The sequence below is a fragment of the Phyllobates terribilis genome, unplaced genomic scaffold (assembly GCF_046119375.1).
Source record: "Phyllobates terribilis strain yellow unplaced genomic scaffold, ASM4611937v1 Scaffold_7__3_contigs__length_470593459, whole genome shotgun sequence".
Lineage (NCBI taxonomy): Eukaryota > Metazoa > Chordata > Amphibia > Anura > Dendrobatidae > Phyllobates > Phyllobates terribilis.
The window spans coordinates 171,988,423-172,005,578 of NW_027362767.1; the positions used below are offsets into that span (position 1 = coordinate 171,988,423).

Genomic DNA, 17,156 nt, shown 5'->3' on the forward strand with positions numbered 1-17,156 from the left:
TATTCAAACTGCATTTACAGGTGCGATTCTAACACTCTACTCCCAACCCTCAGCAAAAATTAGAGTCCATGGCTCCTTTTGCCAGAGCTTTAACATCCAAAATGGAACCCGACAGGGATGTCCTCTCTCCCCTCCATGTGCGCGCCAGAGGTAGCCTGACTGCCATTAGGTACCGAGATGAGATCCACAGACCACTTGTGAGAACATACGCTGGTACGGTTGGCCCTGGGTACCTCCTAATGCAGGACAATGCCAGACCTCATGTGGCTGGAGTGTGTCAGCAGTTCCTGCAAGATGAAGGCATTGAATCTATGGACTGGCCTGCCCTTTCCCCAGACCTGAATCCGATTGAGCACATCTGGGACATCATGTCTTGCTCCATCTACCAACATCGCGTTGCACCACAGACTGTCCAGGAGTTGGCGGATGCTTTAATCCAGGTCTGGGAGGAGATCCCACAGGAGACCATCCGCAACCTCATCAGTAGCATGCCCAGCCTTTATAGGGAGGTCATACAGGCACGTGGAGGCCACACACAATACTGAGCCTCATTTTGACTTGTTTTAAGGACATTACATCAAAGTTGGATCAGCCTGTAGTGTGTTTTTCCACTTTAATTTTGGGGGTGACTCCAAGTCCAGGCCTCCACTGGTTAATAAATTTGATTTCCATTGATGATTTTTGGGTGATTTTGTTGTCAGCACATTCAACTTTGTACAGAACAAAGTATTCAATGAGAATATTTCATTCATTCAGATCTAGGATGTGTTATTTGAGTGTTCCCTTTATTTTTTTGAGCAGTGTATGTAATTGTGCAACCTCATGCGCAGTGTCTTGACATGTGATTGTATATACTCCTTCCTTTCCTCTTGGGTCTTTTTTTTAACATTGTTTTCTGTATTTAAACCATGTACAGTGGCATGTAAAAGTTTGGCCACCCATGGTCAAAATTACTGTTATTGTGAACTTGTGAACAGCAAAGCAAGTTGAAGATGAAATGATATCTAAAAGGCCTAAAGTTAAAGATGATGCATTGTATTTTACGCAAAAAAATATTGTCATATTTTACATTTTATAAATTACAAAAAGGAAAAAGGGCCAACGCAAAAGTTTGGGCAATCTGAAAGGTTGGTACCTAGTAGCGCCCCCTTTTGAAAGTATCACAGCTTGTAAACGCTTTTTGTAGCCAGACAAGAGTCTTTCAATTCTTGTTTGAGGGATTTTCGTCCTTTCTTCCTTGGAAAATTCTTCCAGTTCTGTGAGATTCCCAGGTCGTCTTGCATGCTCTGCTATTTTGAGAACTGGCCACAGATTTTCAATGATGTTTAGATTAGGGGATTGTGAGGGCCATTGTAAAACCTTCAGCTTGCACCTTTTGAGGTAGTCGATTGTGGATTTTGACATGTGTTTAACATCATTATCCATTTGCAGAAACCATCCTTTTTTTCAACTTCAGCTTTTTTGCAGATGGTGTTATGTTTGAATCAAGAATTTGTTGAAATTTCATCTGATGACTGTTCCATGAAGATCATATTTGTGCAGGTGTCTCTGAACAGTAGAACAATGTACCACAACTCCAGAGTCTGCTAAATCTTTCTGAAGGTCTTCTGTAGTTAAGCGGGGGGTTCCAATTTGACTCTCTAGCAATACTATGAGCAGCTCTCACTGAAATTTTGCTTGGTCTTCCAGACCTTATCATGACCTTCACTGTTCCTGGTAATTGCCATTTCTTAATTACATTTTGAACTGAGGAAAGTGCAACTTGAAAATGCTTTGCTACCTTCTTATAGCTTTGTTGGCCTCCATCATTTGACTTTTCGGAGTGCTAGGCAGCTACTGAGAAGAACCCATAGCTGCTGTTTTTTGGCACAAGGTTAGAGGAGCCTAGATTTTTATAATGCTGGGAAATTTGCATCACGTGGCCTTTCCTAACGATGATAGTGAACAACATATGGAAATATAAGAAAGTTAGACTATCACATAAGCTTCATACCCACCCTAAATCATTAGGAGGCCTTCGACTGCCAGAAATCCACTTCTACTATAAAGTGATCCACCTTGGTAGATGATTGAAATTGGTTCATACCAAGAAACAAGCTAAAAAAGGTGACTCTGAACTCCTACTTGGCAGACAATCATGTCAATACATCAAGACTAATTATTCCCCCTAACAGATAATAATTTAGATGACACTACTACCATGACCCTAAAAATTAAGAGGGCTCAAGTTTAGACCTTACCACCTTTAGAAAGCCCATCAGCTTTAGCTCCCATTTGCACCATACCATACCTTCTTGATCCCAAATATGTGAATATATATGATTTATGGTCCTATTTGTTAAAATATATTATTTCTTAACTAACAAAGTCCCCATGGAAAACTCATGGCCAAAGGAAGCTAAGAAACACCCTATCAACTTCCAACAACATATCCATGTCATTCACATTCTTAATTTAAACTAAAATTCCTGACAGCGGGAAACTGGTCCTGGCTTGACTTACTCTCAAAAATTCCCTTCCCCTTCCTCAAGATGATCTCTAAAATATACAACCACTAGTGATTAGCGAACATGCTTGCCACTATTCAGTACTCGCCTGAGCAGCTCAGTGGTCGAGATGCTCGATGCTTGGCGAGTAATTTTGAAATGCTCGGGTGGAAGCTCAAGTCCCCGCCCGGCATGTTTGGCGCTGTTTAGACATAATGTTGATTTTTCCATTTTTATTGGTGCGCTGATTTTTTTTTTTCCTTAAGTAAGGAAAAAAAAAATCAGTGCACCAATAAAAATAGAAAAATCAACGTTATGTCTAGGGATTGCCTGCCAGTCACTGTAATGCAGCAGCCATGTTGGTTGTGGCATTACAGTGATTGGCTGCCCGCATAGCGTCATCAGGTCTATATAAGACCCGGGACCCTATGCTCATCACAGTGTACCGGTCAAGCAGGCAGAGAAGGGAGAGGTGCTGCTGAGTGAGGGAGAGAATTGGCGGTTGTTTTAGTGAGGTATTCCACAGAATTACAAATCTACACTAGCATTCCTTCTATGGACTAATCCTGATGCATATCAATCCTGGTAATAGCAGGAGTTAGGCAGGCAGAGTCTGTGGAGAGTGTATACAACAGAATAGGGTCCGTTGCACGTTCTGTCTGCGGCTGCTGTTACAGATATCCATAGTACTAGATATCAGGGCTAATAATGTTTCTGCTCTTAATCCTGATTATTTTGGTGAAAAGCAATATAATACACAAATTTTACTGCTCCATTTGCTTGTTAGCAGCATTTAACCAGATTTGGTTGATTTTCATAGCATTGCTGTATTGTGGAAGCAGAGAAACTTGCCCATCATCTCAAGTGATCCGATATTGCCGCTGTAATAATCTTGACATTTTTGGGAACGTGACAAGTATTCTACTCCATTTAAAGTCTGCCAGTTGTGTGCTTAAACCTATTCACACTTGGTCGTTGACCAATACCATGTCTATAAGGCCACAGCCTAAAACCGTGGTCATGAGACATGATCCTATATTACTTCGGTAATAATCCTGACATTTTTGGAAACGTGACAAATATTATACTCCATTTAAAATGGGCAAGGTGTGCGGCAAGGGACAGGAAAGTGGATGTGATAGTGATGGGGCACGCAGAGGCCAAGGCCATGGGCAAGCTGAAATTGTGCTTGCTGAGGGAGCACAATAAGCACCCACATCATGTCAGCATACCTTCCTGTCCCACTTTCCAGGGGGCCACAGAACACCACTCTTGAAGCCAGACCAGTGTAAAAAGGTTGTTGGTTGGATGGCAGTCAGTTTGCCACCACCACCACCCTGTTTTCCAGAGGGTCCAGTCTCAATAGCCAGGAGTCCAGACCACATATTCCTCACCCTGATCCTCCTTCCTCCCACCATGCCGAGCGCCCTAGGACAAGTGATCCCACACCAGGACACTCCGAAGAGCTGTTCACTTTTCCATTTATAGATTTGGGCCTCTTGACCAGCCTGCTTCAAGCGAGGCAAGAGGAGATCGCATGCAGCGATGCCAAAATATTTGAGCAGCTACAGTCACACGAAGGCGACAGTAGGAAAGTGCAATTACTGTTGCAAGAGGTGGATGATGATGATGAGACACAATTGCCAGCAAGTCAGGAGGAGGCCCAGGGTGTGTACATGGAAGACGAGGTGGTGGACGATGAAGTCACTGACCCAACTTGGCAAGGTGACATGCATAGCAAGGACAGCAGCGCATCGTGGGAGGGAGGCGTAGTACCACAACAGGCAGAAACAAGTGGTGGGGTGGCCACAGACAAAGGCATAAGGCGGGCAACTGTTCCCCAGAACACCAACAGGAGGAAAGTTGCCAGTCCAACTGTTAGGTCTTCCAGAGTCTGGCTCTTTTTTAAAGACTGTCCAGTTAACCTCAAAAAGGCTATTTGCAACATCTGCCATGCCAGCATCAGCAGCGGTAGCAAAACTACCAGCCTGACCACGACCAGCATGATCAGGCACATGAGAGCAAAGCAGCCGACTAGGTGGGCCAAACGCCAGGGTCCAGAAATTGCGTGTGACACGACTGCCTTTTCCACTGTTGTGTGTGCACTCCCCTGTCAATGGCACAGGCAAAAATGCCTCCCACCCGGCACCTGTCGTTGCACACTTGCAGCCATCACCGCCAGCAACCACGTCCTTGTCCTAGGGCAGCTTTCAGTTATCCCTACCCCAATCCTTGGAACGCAAGCGCAAATGCGCAGCCACCAACCCACAAGCCACAATACTAAACTGCCACATTTCTGAACTGTTTGCATTGGAAATGTGCCTTTTCGGCTCGTGTGGACAGAAGCTGTCCACAACCTCATGGTGGCGGCTGTCCCTCGGCACTCAGTCCCTAGCCATCACTATTTCTCCCGGTGTGCCATCCCGCCTTACACAATCCACCGTGATTCCTCTATGCCCTACAACTATTGGGTGTCCAAGCTGGACACGTGGCATGAACTGTCTCTCTATGCCTTGGAGGTCCTGGCGGCTAGCGTTTTTTCAGAGATGGTTTTTAGTGCCACCAGGGGTATTATACCATATACACAATAACAGTATAGGAGACCCACTCCTTAATAATGGAAAGGCCAGATCAAATAGATTCTATATTCTACAATATTACCTCTCTTATCTGAAATTTGTTTACGTTTGAGCTATTGCAATATGGATAGCATATTACACCAATCCAGCCCAGTATTATTGCCTTATACTGCGTACTGTTGCTGCTGCTGTGGAAAAAAAAATCTATTCTATTCCCTATTGATACTGCTGTTATCTGCATTTACAATAGGGAACAGGTGAAAGGTATCATCAGCTGGAGATGAGTGTTGTTCATTGTCGTTGAATACATCACTTCCACAGTGCATTACTTGATATTTTCCGTGCACTCGTTGACCAATTCATATTTTTTAACAGTGATCTTTAGTCACAAATTAATGATAGCAGGCAGGGTTGCTTGCGTTCCTTCACAGTTTGTTGCTGCCATGTCCAAAAAAATTTTTTTTGGGCCAGTTAAAATCTATTTTTTATTGTAAAATATTACCTCTCTTATCTGATATTCGTGTATGGGTGACCTATAGCAGCAGGGATAGCATCTTACTGGCATCTAGTCAAGGATTATTGTATTATACTCCGTGCTGAAAAAAAAACCTATTACCTATTGATAACGCTGGATTGATGATATTATCAGCTGAAAATGAGTGTTTGTTCTGGTCGCATACATCCCTACAACAATCCATAACTTTTTTACATGCATTCATTGACCGATTCATAATTTTTAATGGTGATCTGTAATTAGAAATTGATGAAAGCAGACAGGGTTGCTTGCAATCCTTCACAGCTTGGTGGTGCAAAAAACCTCTTCAGAGCCATTTAAATTCTATTTTCTATTGTCCTATATTATCTCTCTTATCTGAGATTCGTATACGGGTGACCTATAGCAATTGGGATAGCATCTTACAGGCATCTAGTCAGGGATTCTTGTATTATACTCCGTGCTGAAAAAATAAAAAAAACTATTTCGTATTGATAATGATGTTAGCTGCTTTTAAAATAGGGACAGATGCTAAATTGTATTATCAGCTGGAAATAATTGTTCATTCTGTATTTGTCTGATGATGTCTCACACACCACATTGCCAGATAAGGTAGTAAAATGTTAAAATTACATTTACTGGTGAATGTAGAGTGGACATGTTGTTTTAATGCCATTTTTTGATTATAACAGGTCAGAGAGGCTACTCCTGACGCTGCTTCTGGATTCATTAGATATTTCAGCTAGTTAGCTCTGCGGTTGCTTCTATGTTAGATAGTTTAGATAGCTAGTGTCCTGGGTGGCTGTGAAATCGGCCTTACAGCAGATTTTTTTTTCTTGTGCCGATTAGTGAGGTCCAGACAAAGACAGTAGGGCACATTTCATAGAAGTCTGTTGTGCATTGCTTTTATTGTGCTCCATGCACGATTACACCTTTAAAAATCTATTTTTTTTAGTTGCTAACGTAATACAGCAAGCCATATATCACCTTGTCATTTTGTGGTCAGTGAAATTCAGCTGTGTGCAGAGTAAAAAAAGCTATTTTTTTCAGCTGCTAACGTGATGCAACACGCCATATCTCACCTTGTCATATAGTGTCGCTGAAATTCAGCAGTGTGCAGAGCTGTTGATCAGTAAAAAAAAAATTTCAGTTGCTAACGTGATCCAGCAAGCCATATCTCATTGTCATTTTGTGGCGGTGAAATTCAGCTGTATGCAGAGCTCATGCAGAGTACAAAAATCAATTTTTTTTCTGTGACTAACATGATGCAGTATGCCATAGCCCACCTTGTAATTTTGTGGTGGTGAAATTCAGCTGTGTGCAGAGCTGGTGCACTGCAGAGTAAAAAAAAAATTTTTTTCTGTTCCTAACAAGATGCGACACGCCATATCTCAGTTTGTCATTTTGTGGTGGTGAAATTCAGCTGTATGCAGAGTAAAAACATCTATTTTTTTCTGTGACAAAAGTGATAAAACAGGCTAGATTTTAGTTTGAAATTTCTTGGAGCAAATCTTCTATTGTATACAGGCTTCATCAACATTAAAAAAATACTTTCTTCTGTTACTAACGTGATACAGTAGGGGAAATCTCAGATTGAAATTGTTCAGAGCATATCTTCTATGTTATACAGGCCTCATCCACACTAAAAAATACTTTATTCTGTTACTAACATGATACAGTAGGAGAGATCTCAGTTTGAAATTGTTTGGAGCATATCTTCTATGTTATACAGGCCTCATCCACACTAAAAAAATACTTTCTTTTGTTACTAATGTGATACAGCAGGCTAGATGTCAGTTTAAAATAGTTTGGACCTTATCTTCTATGTGATACAGGCCTCATCCACACTAAAAAAATACTTTCTTCTTTTATTAATGTGATACAGTAGGGGAGATCTCAGTTTGAAATTGTTTGGAGCATATATTCTATGTTATACTGGCCTCATCCACAGTAAAAAAATACTTTCTTCTGTTACTAACGTGATACAGTAGGGGAGATCTCAGTTTGAAATTGTTAGGAGCATATCTTCTTGTTACGGGTCCGGGTGGTGGAACCTCTGTGCCGAGGTGCAAGGAAGGACCCAGAGGGGCGTGACTAAGTATCCATTCGAACCGACCCTGGTCGTACGGCAGCAAATGACACCGTGACCAGGGAGGATCCGGGCTGAGGGACCAGGTGCTACTCTGGGGACGACCTTGTAAGAGAGCAGGTGGCTCCCACGGGTCAGATGGCTGGGACTGACCAGTATGGTGGATGGACATGGCAAGCAGGCGGAAGTCTCTGGTAGCAGAGAAGGTGGTCACAGTTGGAGAAAGCAGGGCAAGTAGCAGTCTTAAGGTTTACCAGGAAGGTGGTCACAGCAAGTGATGGCAGGGTCTCCAGGCAGGCTGGCAGGAAACAGGCAGGTGCTCCCAGGTGAGCGGGCAGACAGATGAGGTGGGTAACTGGCAGGTAACTGGTGGGCGCTCCCAGGTGAGCCGGCAGACAGATGAGGCAGGTAACAGGCGGGTGCTCCCAGGTGAGCGGCCAGACAGACGAGGCAGGTAACAGACGGGTGCTCCCAGGTAAGTGGCCAGACAGACGAGGCAGGTAACTGGCAGGTAACTGGTGGGCGCTCCCAGGTGAGCGGTCTGACAGACAAGGCAGGCGGATGATCCCAGGTGAGCAGACAGATAGCCAAGGCAGGTAACCGGCTGGTAATAGGTGAGCGCTCCAGGTGAGAAGGCTGGCAGGTAACGGGCAGATAACAGGCTGGCAGGCAGGACGAGAAGTCAGGCTAGCAGCGGGACCTGAGGGCTGAAGCACAGATCAGACACAGTGCAAACAACTTTGCTCGGGCACCCCCATTTTGGAGGAGGTTCCTTATATATGGGAGGTCCTCCGGCAATTGGCCGGGGACTCCATAGGACGGCGTGCGCGGTCCCTTTAAGAGAGGGGGAGCGCGCGCGCACGCCCTAAGCACACAGCCGGGGAAGGAGCGCGTGCCGGAAGCAGGGGGAGAGAAGCGCTAGAGGACGCCGCGCCAGGAGCGGGGAGGTGAGAGGGACGGCGTCTCTGCCTAGCAAGGGGCAGAGACGCCGATGCTACACTTCTGTTATACAGGCCTGATCCACAGTAAAAAAAAATACTTTCTTCTGTTACTAAAGTGATACAGCAAGCCTTATTTCACCTTGTCATTTAGTGTTGCTGAAACTCAGCTGTGTGCAGAGCTGTTGCAAAGTAAAAAAATATATTTTTTTTTCAGTTGCTAACGTGATACAGCAAGCCATATTTTACCTTGTCATTTAGTACCGCTGAAATTCAGCTCTGTGCAGAAAGGGAATGGAAAGGGAATAGGCTTGGTGTTCAATTTATATATGGGGTAGGTGGTGATGTTAGTGAAAGCACCAGTAAACTAACACTGTCACATCCTAGCCAAAGACAACTGACAACTTCTGTTACTAGACGGGCTACTCCACTGCCTTTCTTTGGCAGCCGGACAGCGGTACGTCTTGTTGATGAGGGCCAGAAAGAGCATGTGCTCCAGTGGATGGCAAGCGCTGCTTCAAGTGGCCTCTCCTGCTCTTCTTCCACCTCAACATAGCATACAGTACAGTCCACATAGGTTGCACCCCAATTACCCTTGCTTCCCCCCCGTGTCACAACTGTCCAGCCGCCCATCTGACTATAGGGAACCACAGATGGGTGAGTCTGCAGAGCTGTTCACACATTCTATGCCATGGGCATCAGAAGTGTACTCCACAGATTCACAGAGTCAGGAGGAGGAAAGCAAATGCAATGTCCAGACGTTAACCCCCGGGGCAGGAGGTGATCCTGATGAGACTCAGACACCTGAGGCTCACGCGGACTGTACTGTGCTGCCAGGGCAAGAAAAGGAGGGTGACTTTCTGGGCGTGGAATGGGATAACACATTGGATGATGATGAGGTTGTAGATCCCACTTGGTGTGCACCCAGAGGCATGCAGCTGAGCAGTTCATCTGAGGAGGTGGAGGAGGAGGAAGATGATGAGGTTACGTTGCGCTCTACGGCACAGACATGGTGTGATACAACCAAGACAAGCATTGCATCCTTAGCCACAACTGTGGCTGTGGCCAGCAGTGGTCACGGGTCTGCAGCTTGCAGGGGTGGCAAGGGTTGCCTTGCCTGGGCCTTTTTTGACACTGCAAAGGATGAGCCAACTCACCTTCTCTGCCAACTTTGCAAGAAAAAACTCAGTAGAAGGGAAAAGTGCAATAATTTGACCACTACATGCATGAACCTTCACTTGAGCAATCAACATGCATTACTCTGGCAATCTCACTGTAATGAAATGCAGACCATCGGACCTCAACAACTATCAGGCACCCCATCAACCACATCTGTTGCTTCTTCCTTCTCCTCTGTTACCATGCCAAGTATTGTCACCCAGGTCTCCCACCACAGAACCTCCGGTTGTTTACCCACTCCAGTCACGCTGAGTGAGAGCCTGTAATCTGTAACGGAAGCGGACATACCTGCTGTTTTTGGTCGATCTCAGAGAAAGAGCACACCACATCTTTCTCAATCCACCATGACATCTCCGCCTACACCTCACTCATGGTCCAGCAATTTGTCCGGTTCACCATTCTACGCTCTATCTCAGCACTGCAGCCAGCCCTCGGTCCCACAGTTGTGGTCACATAAAAGATTGTTTTCTCATACACATGACAAAGCGAAGATATTGAACTCCACCACCTCCAATCTGTTGGCCACGGAAATGCTGCCTTTATGCCTGGTAGATACTGACTGTTTCCGAAAGCTGAAGGCTGTCGCACTCCCCCAGTACGAGTTGCCCAGTCGCCATTACTTCTCTAAGAAAGCTATGCCTGCACTACACCAGCATGTTGCAGACAACATCACCCATTCCTTGACTAAATCTATGTCTGCCATGGTGCATTTCACCACATACACCTGGGCGAGTAAGCATGGCCAAGGGCGTTACATCTCACTGACTGGGCACTGGGTGACTCTGGTGGTTGAGGAGGCAGGCAGGGAAGGGGCTGCTCCACAAGTCTTGGAATCACCAAGGTTTGCAGAACTCAACCTCTGCCTTAATGAGACACAGTGCAGAGTGAATCCACACCACATTCGTACTGTGCAGCCAAGGCTAACCACAATCAGGTAGTGTTAAAATTAATAAGCCTTGGAGATCGCAGTCATACAGCTGAAGACTTGTGAAAAGCTCTCCAGGCTGAGTTTGAGCAATGGCTGTCTCCGTTGAATCTGGAGCCAGGGAAGGCCGTGTCCGATAACGGTGCAAACCTGGTGGCATCCCTACGCCAAGGCAAGCTCACACACATGCTTTGCATTTCTCACATCCTCAACCTTGTGGTACAGTAATTTCTCTGCCACTATCCTGGCTTGGATGAGCTGCTGCAGAAAACACGGAAGCTGTGTGCTCATTTCTGCCATTCGCACCCCTCAGGTCATCGACTTGCATCAATACAGAAGTCTTTGTCCACGCCAGTTAACAGGTTAATATGTATTGTGCTGACATGGTGACATGTGCCACTATGCACATGTTGCAGCGACTGTGGCAGCAGCAACGAGCCCTGACTTTATGTCGTATTGTCTTGGCCAATGCAGTATGGAGGTGGGGCATATCACCTTTACGGAGTGGGCAAAGATTAAGGATCTCTGCACTCTACAGCACAGTTTTGAAATGGCTACTAAGATAGTTAGTGCTGACGATGCCGTCATCAGCATCACTAATCTGGTCATCTACATGCTGGAGCAGGCTTTCAATAGCTTGCCAGAGTAGGTAGTGGTCCCAGAGGAAGAGGAGGATGCGTAAGGGATAACAATGTCTCAAAGTTTCAGACTGTCGTCACACAGGCGAGTGCCAATGGAGGGTGGATTACTGCAATGGAGGGGGGTTTGTGATACCAGACAAACTGTTAGTGAAGGTGTAAGAGCCAAGGAACAAACGGAGGAGGAAGAGGTGATGGGCGGGCAACTGTCAGGAGATGAAGAAGATAATCATCCCCTCTCTGTTGTTCATGGTTGGCGAGTTGGGACGGAGAAAACAAGCATTAGAGTTACCCAGCCACCAACACAGCATGGGCTTGGATCTCATGGAAGACTCTGACATATGAGTGCCTTCTTTCTGCACTATCTGCAACATGACCCCCATGTAGCTATGATTAGAAATTGTGCTGACTACTGGGTTGCCACTCTGTTAGATCCACGTTATAAGAGTAAGTTTTGCCAGTTGCTTCCCACCCTGGAAAGGCACCTGTGAATGCTGGAGTATCGAAACATGCTTTTCACAACCTTAAGAAATGATTTCCCCAAGACAGCAGAGAGGCACACAGTTTGCATCTCAGCTCTAAACTTACAACCTTCGGCACATCAATTTATCAACACCAAAACATTAGCAGCAGCAGCAGTGTAAGTGGCAGAAGCAATTTCTGCGAGTCCTTTCACACATTTTTTAGACCAGCTCATGCACCAGCACAACAGTGTACAAGTCTGACACATGTTGAACGAATGGAGAGGATGGTGCAAGAGTATATAGAACTCAATATCAGTACCATCAGGGAGGGTTTGGACCCTTTGACATTTTGGTCTTCAAAAATAGATGAGTGGCCTGAGCTCGCCTGTCACACCTTGGAGGTTTTATCGCGCCCAGCAGCCAGCGTTCTCTCAGAACGTGTCTTCAGCGCTGCTGGTGGTGTCCTGATGGATAAGCGCACCCGGCTGTCCCCTGAAAGTGTAGACTGCCTAACTTTCATCAAGATGATCAAGTCATGGTTCCATCTCCAAGGACTTTTGTACCCCAATCACAGACTAGGTGATGTTGTAAAACCTACAAAAGACAAAAAATATATCTCATACCCTACCATCATCCTACTAATCCTACTAATATTCTAAATGCGAAAGTTTGTGAGTATGTATGTTTGTTACTCTTTCATGAAAAAACTACTGGACGGATTTGCATGAAACTTTACAGTAATATAGATTATACATCGGAATAGCATATAGGCTACAATTTGTAATGATTTTATGTAATTTTGGTCGTAATTAGTGTTGAGCGAACATGCTCGACACTGCTCGGTACTCGCCCGAGCATCACGCTACTCGGGATGTTCGGCGAGCACCGAGCATTTCCGGGTTACTCGGGCGGGAGCTCGCGTCTCCGCCCTGCATGTTTGGCGCTCTTTACAGAGCCAATGAACATGCAGGGATTGCCAGCCAGTCACTGTAATGCTGCAGCCATGTTGGTTGTGGGCATTACAGTGATTGGCTGGCCGCACAGCGTCACCTCGAGTATTTAAAACCGGGCGCCGTCATCTTGGACACAGTCGCTCCGGATTAGACAGTGTAGGGACAGCGCTGCTGATTTAGGGAGAGATATAAACTGCGAAATAGTTAGTGTTGGGTCTGTAATGGCTGCCAGAACAAACAAACAGTCCTTTTCAGGACTAATATCCATCCCAGATATCAGGCAGGCAGGATGTATAGGAGACACAGTGGTTATACCAGCAAACGCTGCAATACAGTCCTGTGTGCTCCTGTTGCTGAAATTGCTGGACTTAACACCAGGTGTCGGGGGTCAGGAAGAATCCTTTTTTTTTCATCTAAATCCTCCTTTTTTTTTCCTCCTTCACACTGTACAAATACCCGTCTTATTAACCTTTTGGTGTGTCGTCCCCCCCCCAAAAAAAAGCGTGTCTCTGATTTTTCAGACACAAATATAACTGTTGAAAATAGTCTGGTGTAGGCTAGAGAAACAGAAGTGTTGTTTTGCACTTCCACGGTTCAAACCTCTGTATTATCCATTTTGGGCCATTTGTAAAAAAAAAACAGTTTGAGTGTGTCGCTCACTGTTCAGCCGCAAATCTATATATTTAAAAAAGTCTGGTACACCCCAGTAAACAATAACTGTGGTTTTGTCATCCCACGGTAAAAAATCTCTATTATTCAGCTTTTGGTAGTTTTTTCCGTAAAGAAAAACAGTAGTGTCTCCTGACTGTTGTGAAACAAAAATATATCTGTTGAAAATAGTCTTGTGTAGGCCCGACATCCCAGTGTGGTTTCGCAGTTCCACGGGTCAAATCGCTGTACTATCCAGTTTTGGGCCTTTGGTATCTAAAAAAAAAGCAGTTTGAGTGTGTCGCTCACTGTTCAGCCGCAAATATCTCTATTTAAAAAAGTGTGGTATACCCCAGTAAACAATAACTGTAGTTTTGCCATGCCTCGGTAAAAAATCTCTATTATTCAGCTTTTGGTAGTTTTTTCCGTAAAGAAAAACAGTAGTGTCTCCTGACTGTTGTGACACAAAAATATATCTGTTGAAAATAGTCTTGTGTAGGCCCGACATCCCAGTGTGGTTTCGCAGTTCCACGGGTCAAATCGCTGTACTATCCAGTTTTGGGCCTTTGGTATCTAAAAAAAAAGCAGTTTGAGTGTGTCGCTCACTGTTCAGCCGCAAATATCTCTATTTAAAAAAGTGTGGTATACCCCAGTAAACAATAACTGTGGTTTTCCTCTTCCACGGTTCTAATCTACTCTTTATTACCCTTTTTCCATTGATAGTGCAAGTGTAAGCTATTTTACTTCATTTACAATGGGCAAGGCGCGTGGCAAGGGACGTGGAAGTGGACGTTCTGGTGATGGTTCGTGCAGAGGACGGGGCTGTGGCCAAGGTGAAAATGTGCCACAACCAACAGCCACATCTTCTCGCTCCCACTTCTTGACCGAATTACTAGGGAAGCACAGAACAACACCAGTATTGAGAACTGATCAGTGTGAACAGGTTATTAATTGGATAGCAGATAATACTTCCAGTTACCTGGGCACCACCACCTCCGGTCTGTCTTCCACACAGTCAACTCTTAGTAGCCGTGAGTCTCGACCGCATACTCCTCCTCACCCTGATGCTCCTTCCTCCCACCATGCCGAATGTCGTCAGACAGCAAGTGATCCCACACTTGGACACTCTGAAGAGCTGTTCACTGGTCCATTTCCATATTTGGGCCCCTCGCCTGATACGCTTGAAGTGGTGGAAGAGGAGATCCCATGTTGCGTTGCCCAAATATTTGAACAGCCACGGCCACAGGAAGTCGACGTTGGCAATCTGTCACAAGAGGTGGACGATGATGAGACACAATTGCCAGGAAGTGAGGAGGAGGATCGTGGTGCGCAAGTGGAAGAGGAGGAGGTGGTGGATGATCTAGTATTATAAATGCGAAAGTTTGTGAGTATGTATGTTTGTTACTCTTTCACGAAAAAACTACTGGACGGATTTGCATGAAAGTTTACAGTAATATAGATTATACATCGGAATAACATATAGGCTACAATTTGTAATGATTTTATGTAATTTTGGTCGTAATTAGTGTTGAGCATTCCGATACTGAAATATCGGGTATCGGCCGATATTCGCGGTATCGGAATTCCGATACTTAATTCCGATACTTTTGCAATATCGTATACCGGAATCGGAAGTTCCCATAATGCAATGAGCCATTTTCATTTTATTCAGCCAATGAGGATCCTAAGAAGTGTGGGCACATCCTGTTAGGCATGTAGGCATCTTAACTAATGGCATGGCTGTGATTGGCTGCTGAAATGATGTCATGATGCACTATAAAAGCCGCCGCCGCCATTTTGAGCTCACTTTGCTGTGAATTCAGTTAGGGATAGGACGCTGTTGTTCTGAGGGACAGTTTTAGCTACCTATTTGGTCTATTCTGCTTTACCCAAGCTACTTTATAAATCGCTGTGCCTTGCAGTGCTAGTGCACAGTTCTCTGTGCTGTTCACCGCTTTCTGCAAGGTCTCTGTGTGTGAGTGCAGCTCACCCTGTAGTGTGTGCTTCAGCCACGTCTGGTTATAGTGCACTCAGTGTGTGTCACTGCCTCATACATTGTCCTTTTTTGCCAATTCATAATTTTTCCTGATATCTCCTATTAGTGTGGTGGTTCCATCTGTATTCAGCTAAATTTGTTCCAAACACCCTATATAGGAGTAGATAGAGAAATTTTTTTGGTCTTGCAGCACTAGTGCACAGTGCTCTGCATCTGTACTGTTCACCGCTGTCTGCAAGGTCTGGTGTGTGAGTGCAGCTCACCCTGTAGTGTGTGCTTCAACCACGTCTGGTTGTAGTGCACTCAGTGTGTGTCACTGCCTCATATATTGTCCTTTTTTGCCAATTCATAATTTTTCCTGATTTCTCCTATTAGTGTGGTGGTTCCATCCGTATTCAGCTAAATTGGTTCCAAACACACTATATAGGAGTAGTTAGAGGAGCCTTTCTGCAGCATTGGGCCCTGCAGCCCCAGCCAGATTAGTATTAGCCTATTTTTTGCAGCCTCATCTATTGCATTGTAGGTTACCTTCCTACATTGTAATAGCTACAAAAAGTTTGTGATACTATCGTTATTACATCTTTAGGCACATCCAGTGTCTTTTTGTGACAAAAAAACCTAAATAAAGTTCACCAAACACTCCACTTTACAGTTGTGTAGGCCACATTAGCTCATATTAAAGTCTAGTCCACACTTTATAAAATTAGTGTTTCTTATACCTGTTAGCAGCTGTTCAGGAATAAGCACACTAAGCCCTTAGTACTTTTCTGCCTATCTTTATCAGTCTACCAAGATGAAGAAGGCAGGTAGTAAGGCATGTGGTCGTGGGCGTGGAGTTTCTGCAGGGAGAGGACGTGAGGATTCTGTGCCTGCAGAGAGAGGATGTGGGGATTCTGTGCCTGCTGCGGGCACCAGTGACTCAGCATCCCCCAGTTTTCCAGGGAACAGTCCTTTATGCGCAGCTTTGTAGGAGCTAGCCGTACCCCACTGCTGCAGGAGGACCAAATTGAAGCCGTTGTCGGATGGATGGCAGCTAACGCATCGACTTCAATTAGTTCCAGATCCTCTCAGGTCCTGAGCACTGAAGAGCACCCATCTGTCTCTTCACCACCTGCCAAATTGCCCAGGCAGTCAGAGAGCCCTGGACAGGAGCCATCTCTACTTCTGTTCTCTGAATCTCTTGGCTTGGAAAGAGGGGTCCAGCCAAGCAGAATTCGAGAATTTGAAGAAGAGGTAGTATGCAGTGATGCGCAACCGTTTTTTCTCTCTGAATCTGAAGAGGCGGGTGGGCCAGTGCCTATGGTCAGCAGCACACCTCAGTACGCATCTGATGATGAGACTCAGGTGCCACTTTCTGGTGCGTACTGTGCTGTCGAGACTACCCAGGAGAAGCAGTTGTTTGAAGAGGGTGGTGTAGATGATGAGGTCCTTGACCCATCATGGCGTGAGGGACAGGAAGGTGGTGGGAGCAGCTCTGAGGAAGAGATTCCCTGAACAGCCCAAAAAGGAGGGAGAGGGAGGGGGCAGACTTGGTTGCCTGTAGCCTCCACTTCGGCACCCATTAGGAGCATGGCTCTTCCAAAATCCAAAGTGAGCGCTCCCAAGACTTGCAGTGCCTGGTCCTTTTTTGACACAGTTGCAGATGACATTTGCTTTGTCAAATGCAAGCTGTGTAATCAGAAGGTGAAAAGAGGGAAAAGTGTCAGCAACCTCAATACCACAAATATGTGGAAACATGTGCGGACCAAGCACGTGGTGGAGTTACAAA

General features: G+C 45.3%; 1 protein-coding gene across 1 annotated transcript in view; it reads left to right on the forward strand.

The window, feature by feature from the left end:
- The first annotated feature begins 1,934 nt into the window (after positions 1–1,934).
- The window catches only part of LOC141155453 (vomeronasal type-2 receptor 26-like), a 78,531-nt gene continuing 63,309 nt past the window's right edge, over positions 1,935–17,156 (forward strand). Inside the window, exon 1 of the mRNA XM_073642318.1 lies at positions 1,935–2,061. Within this exon, the coding sequence (XP_073498419.1) occupies positions 1,935–2,061 (127 nt within the window). The remainder of the gene's footprint in view (positions 2,062–17,156) is intronic.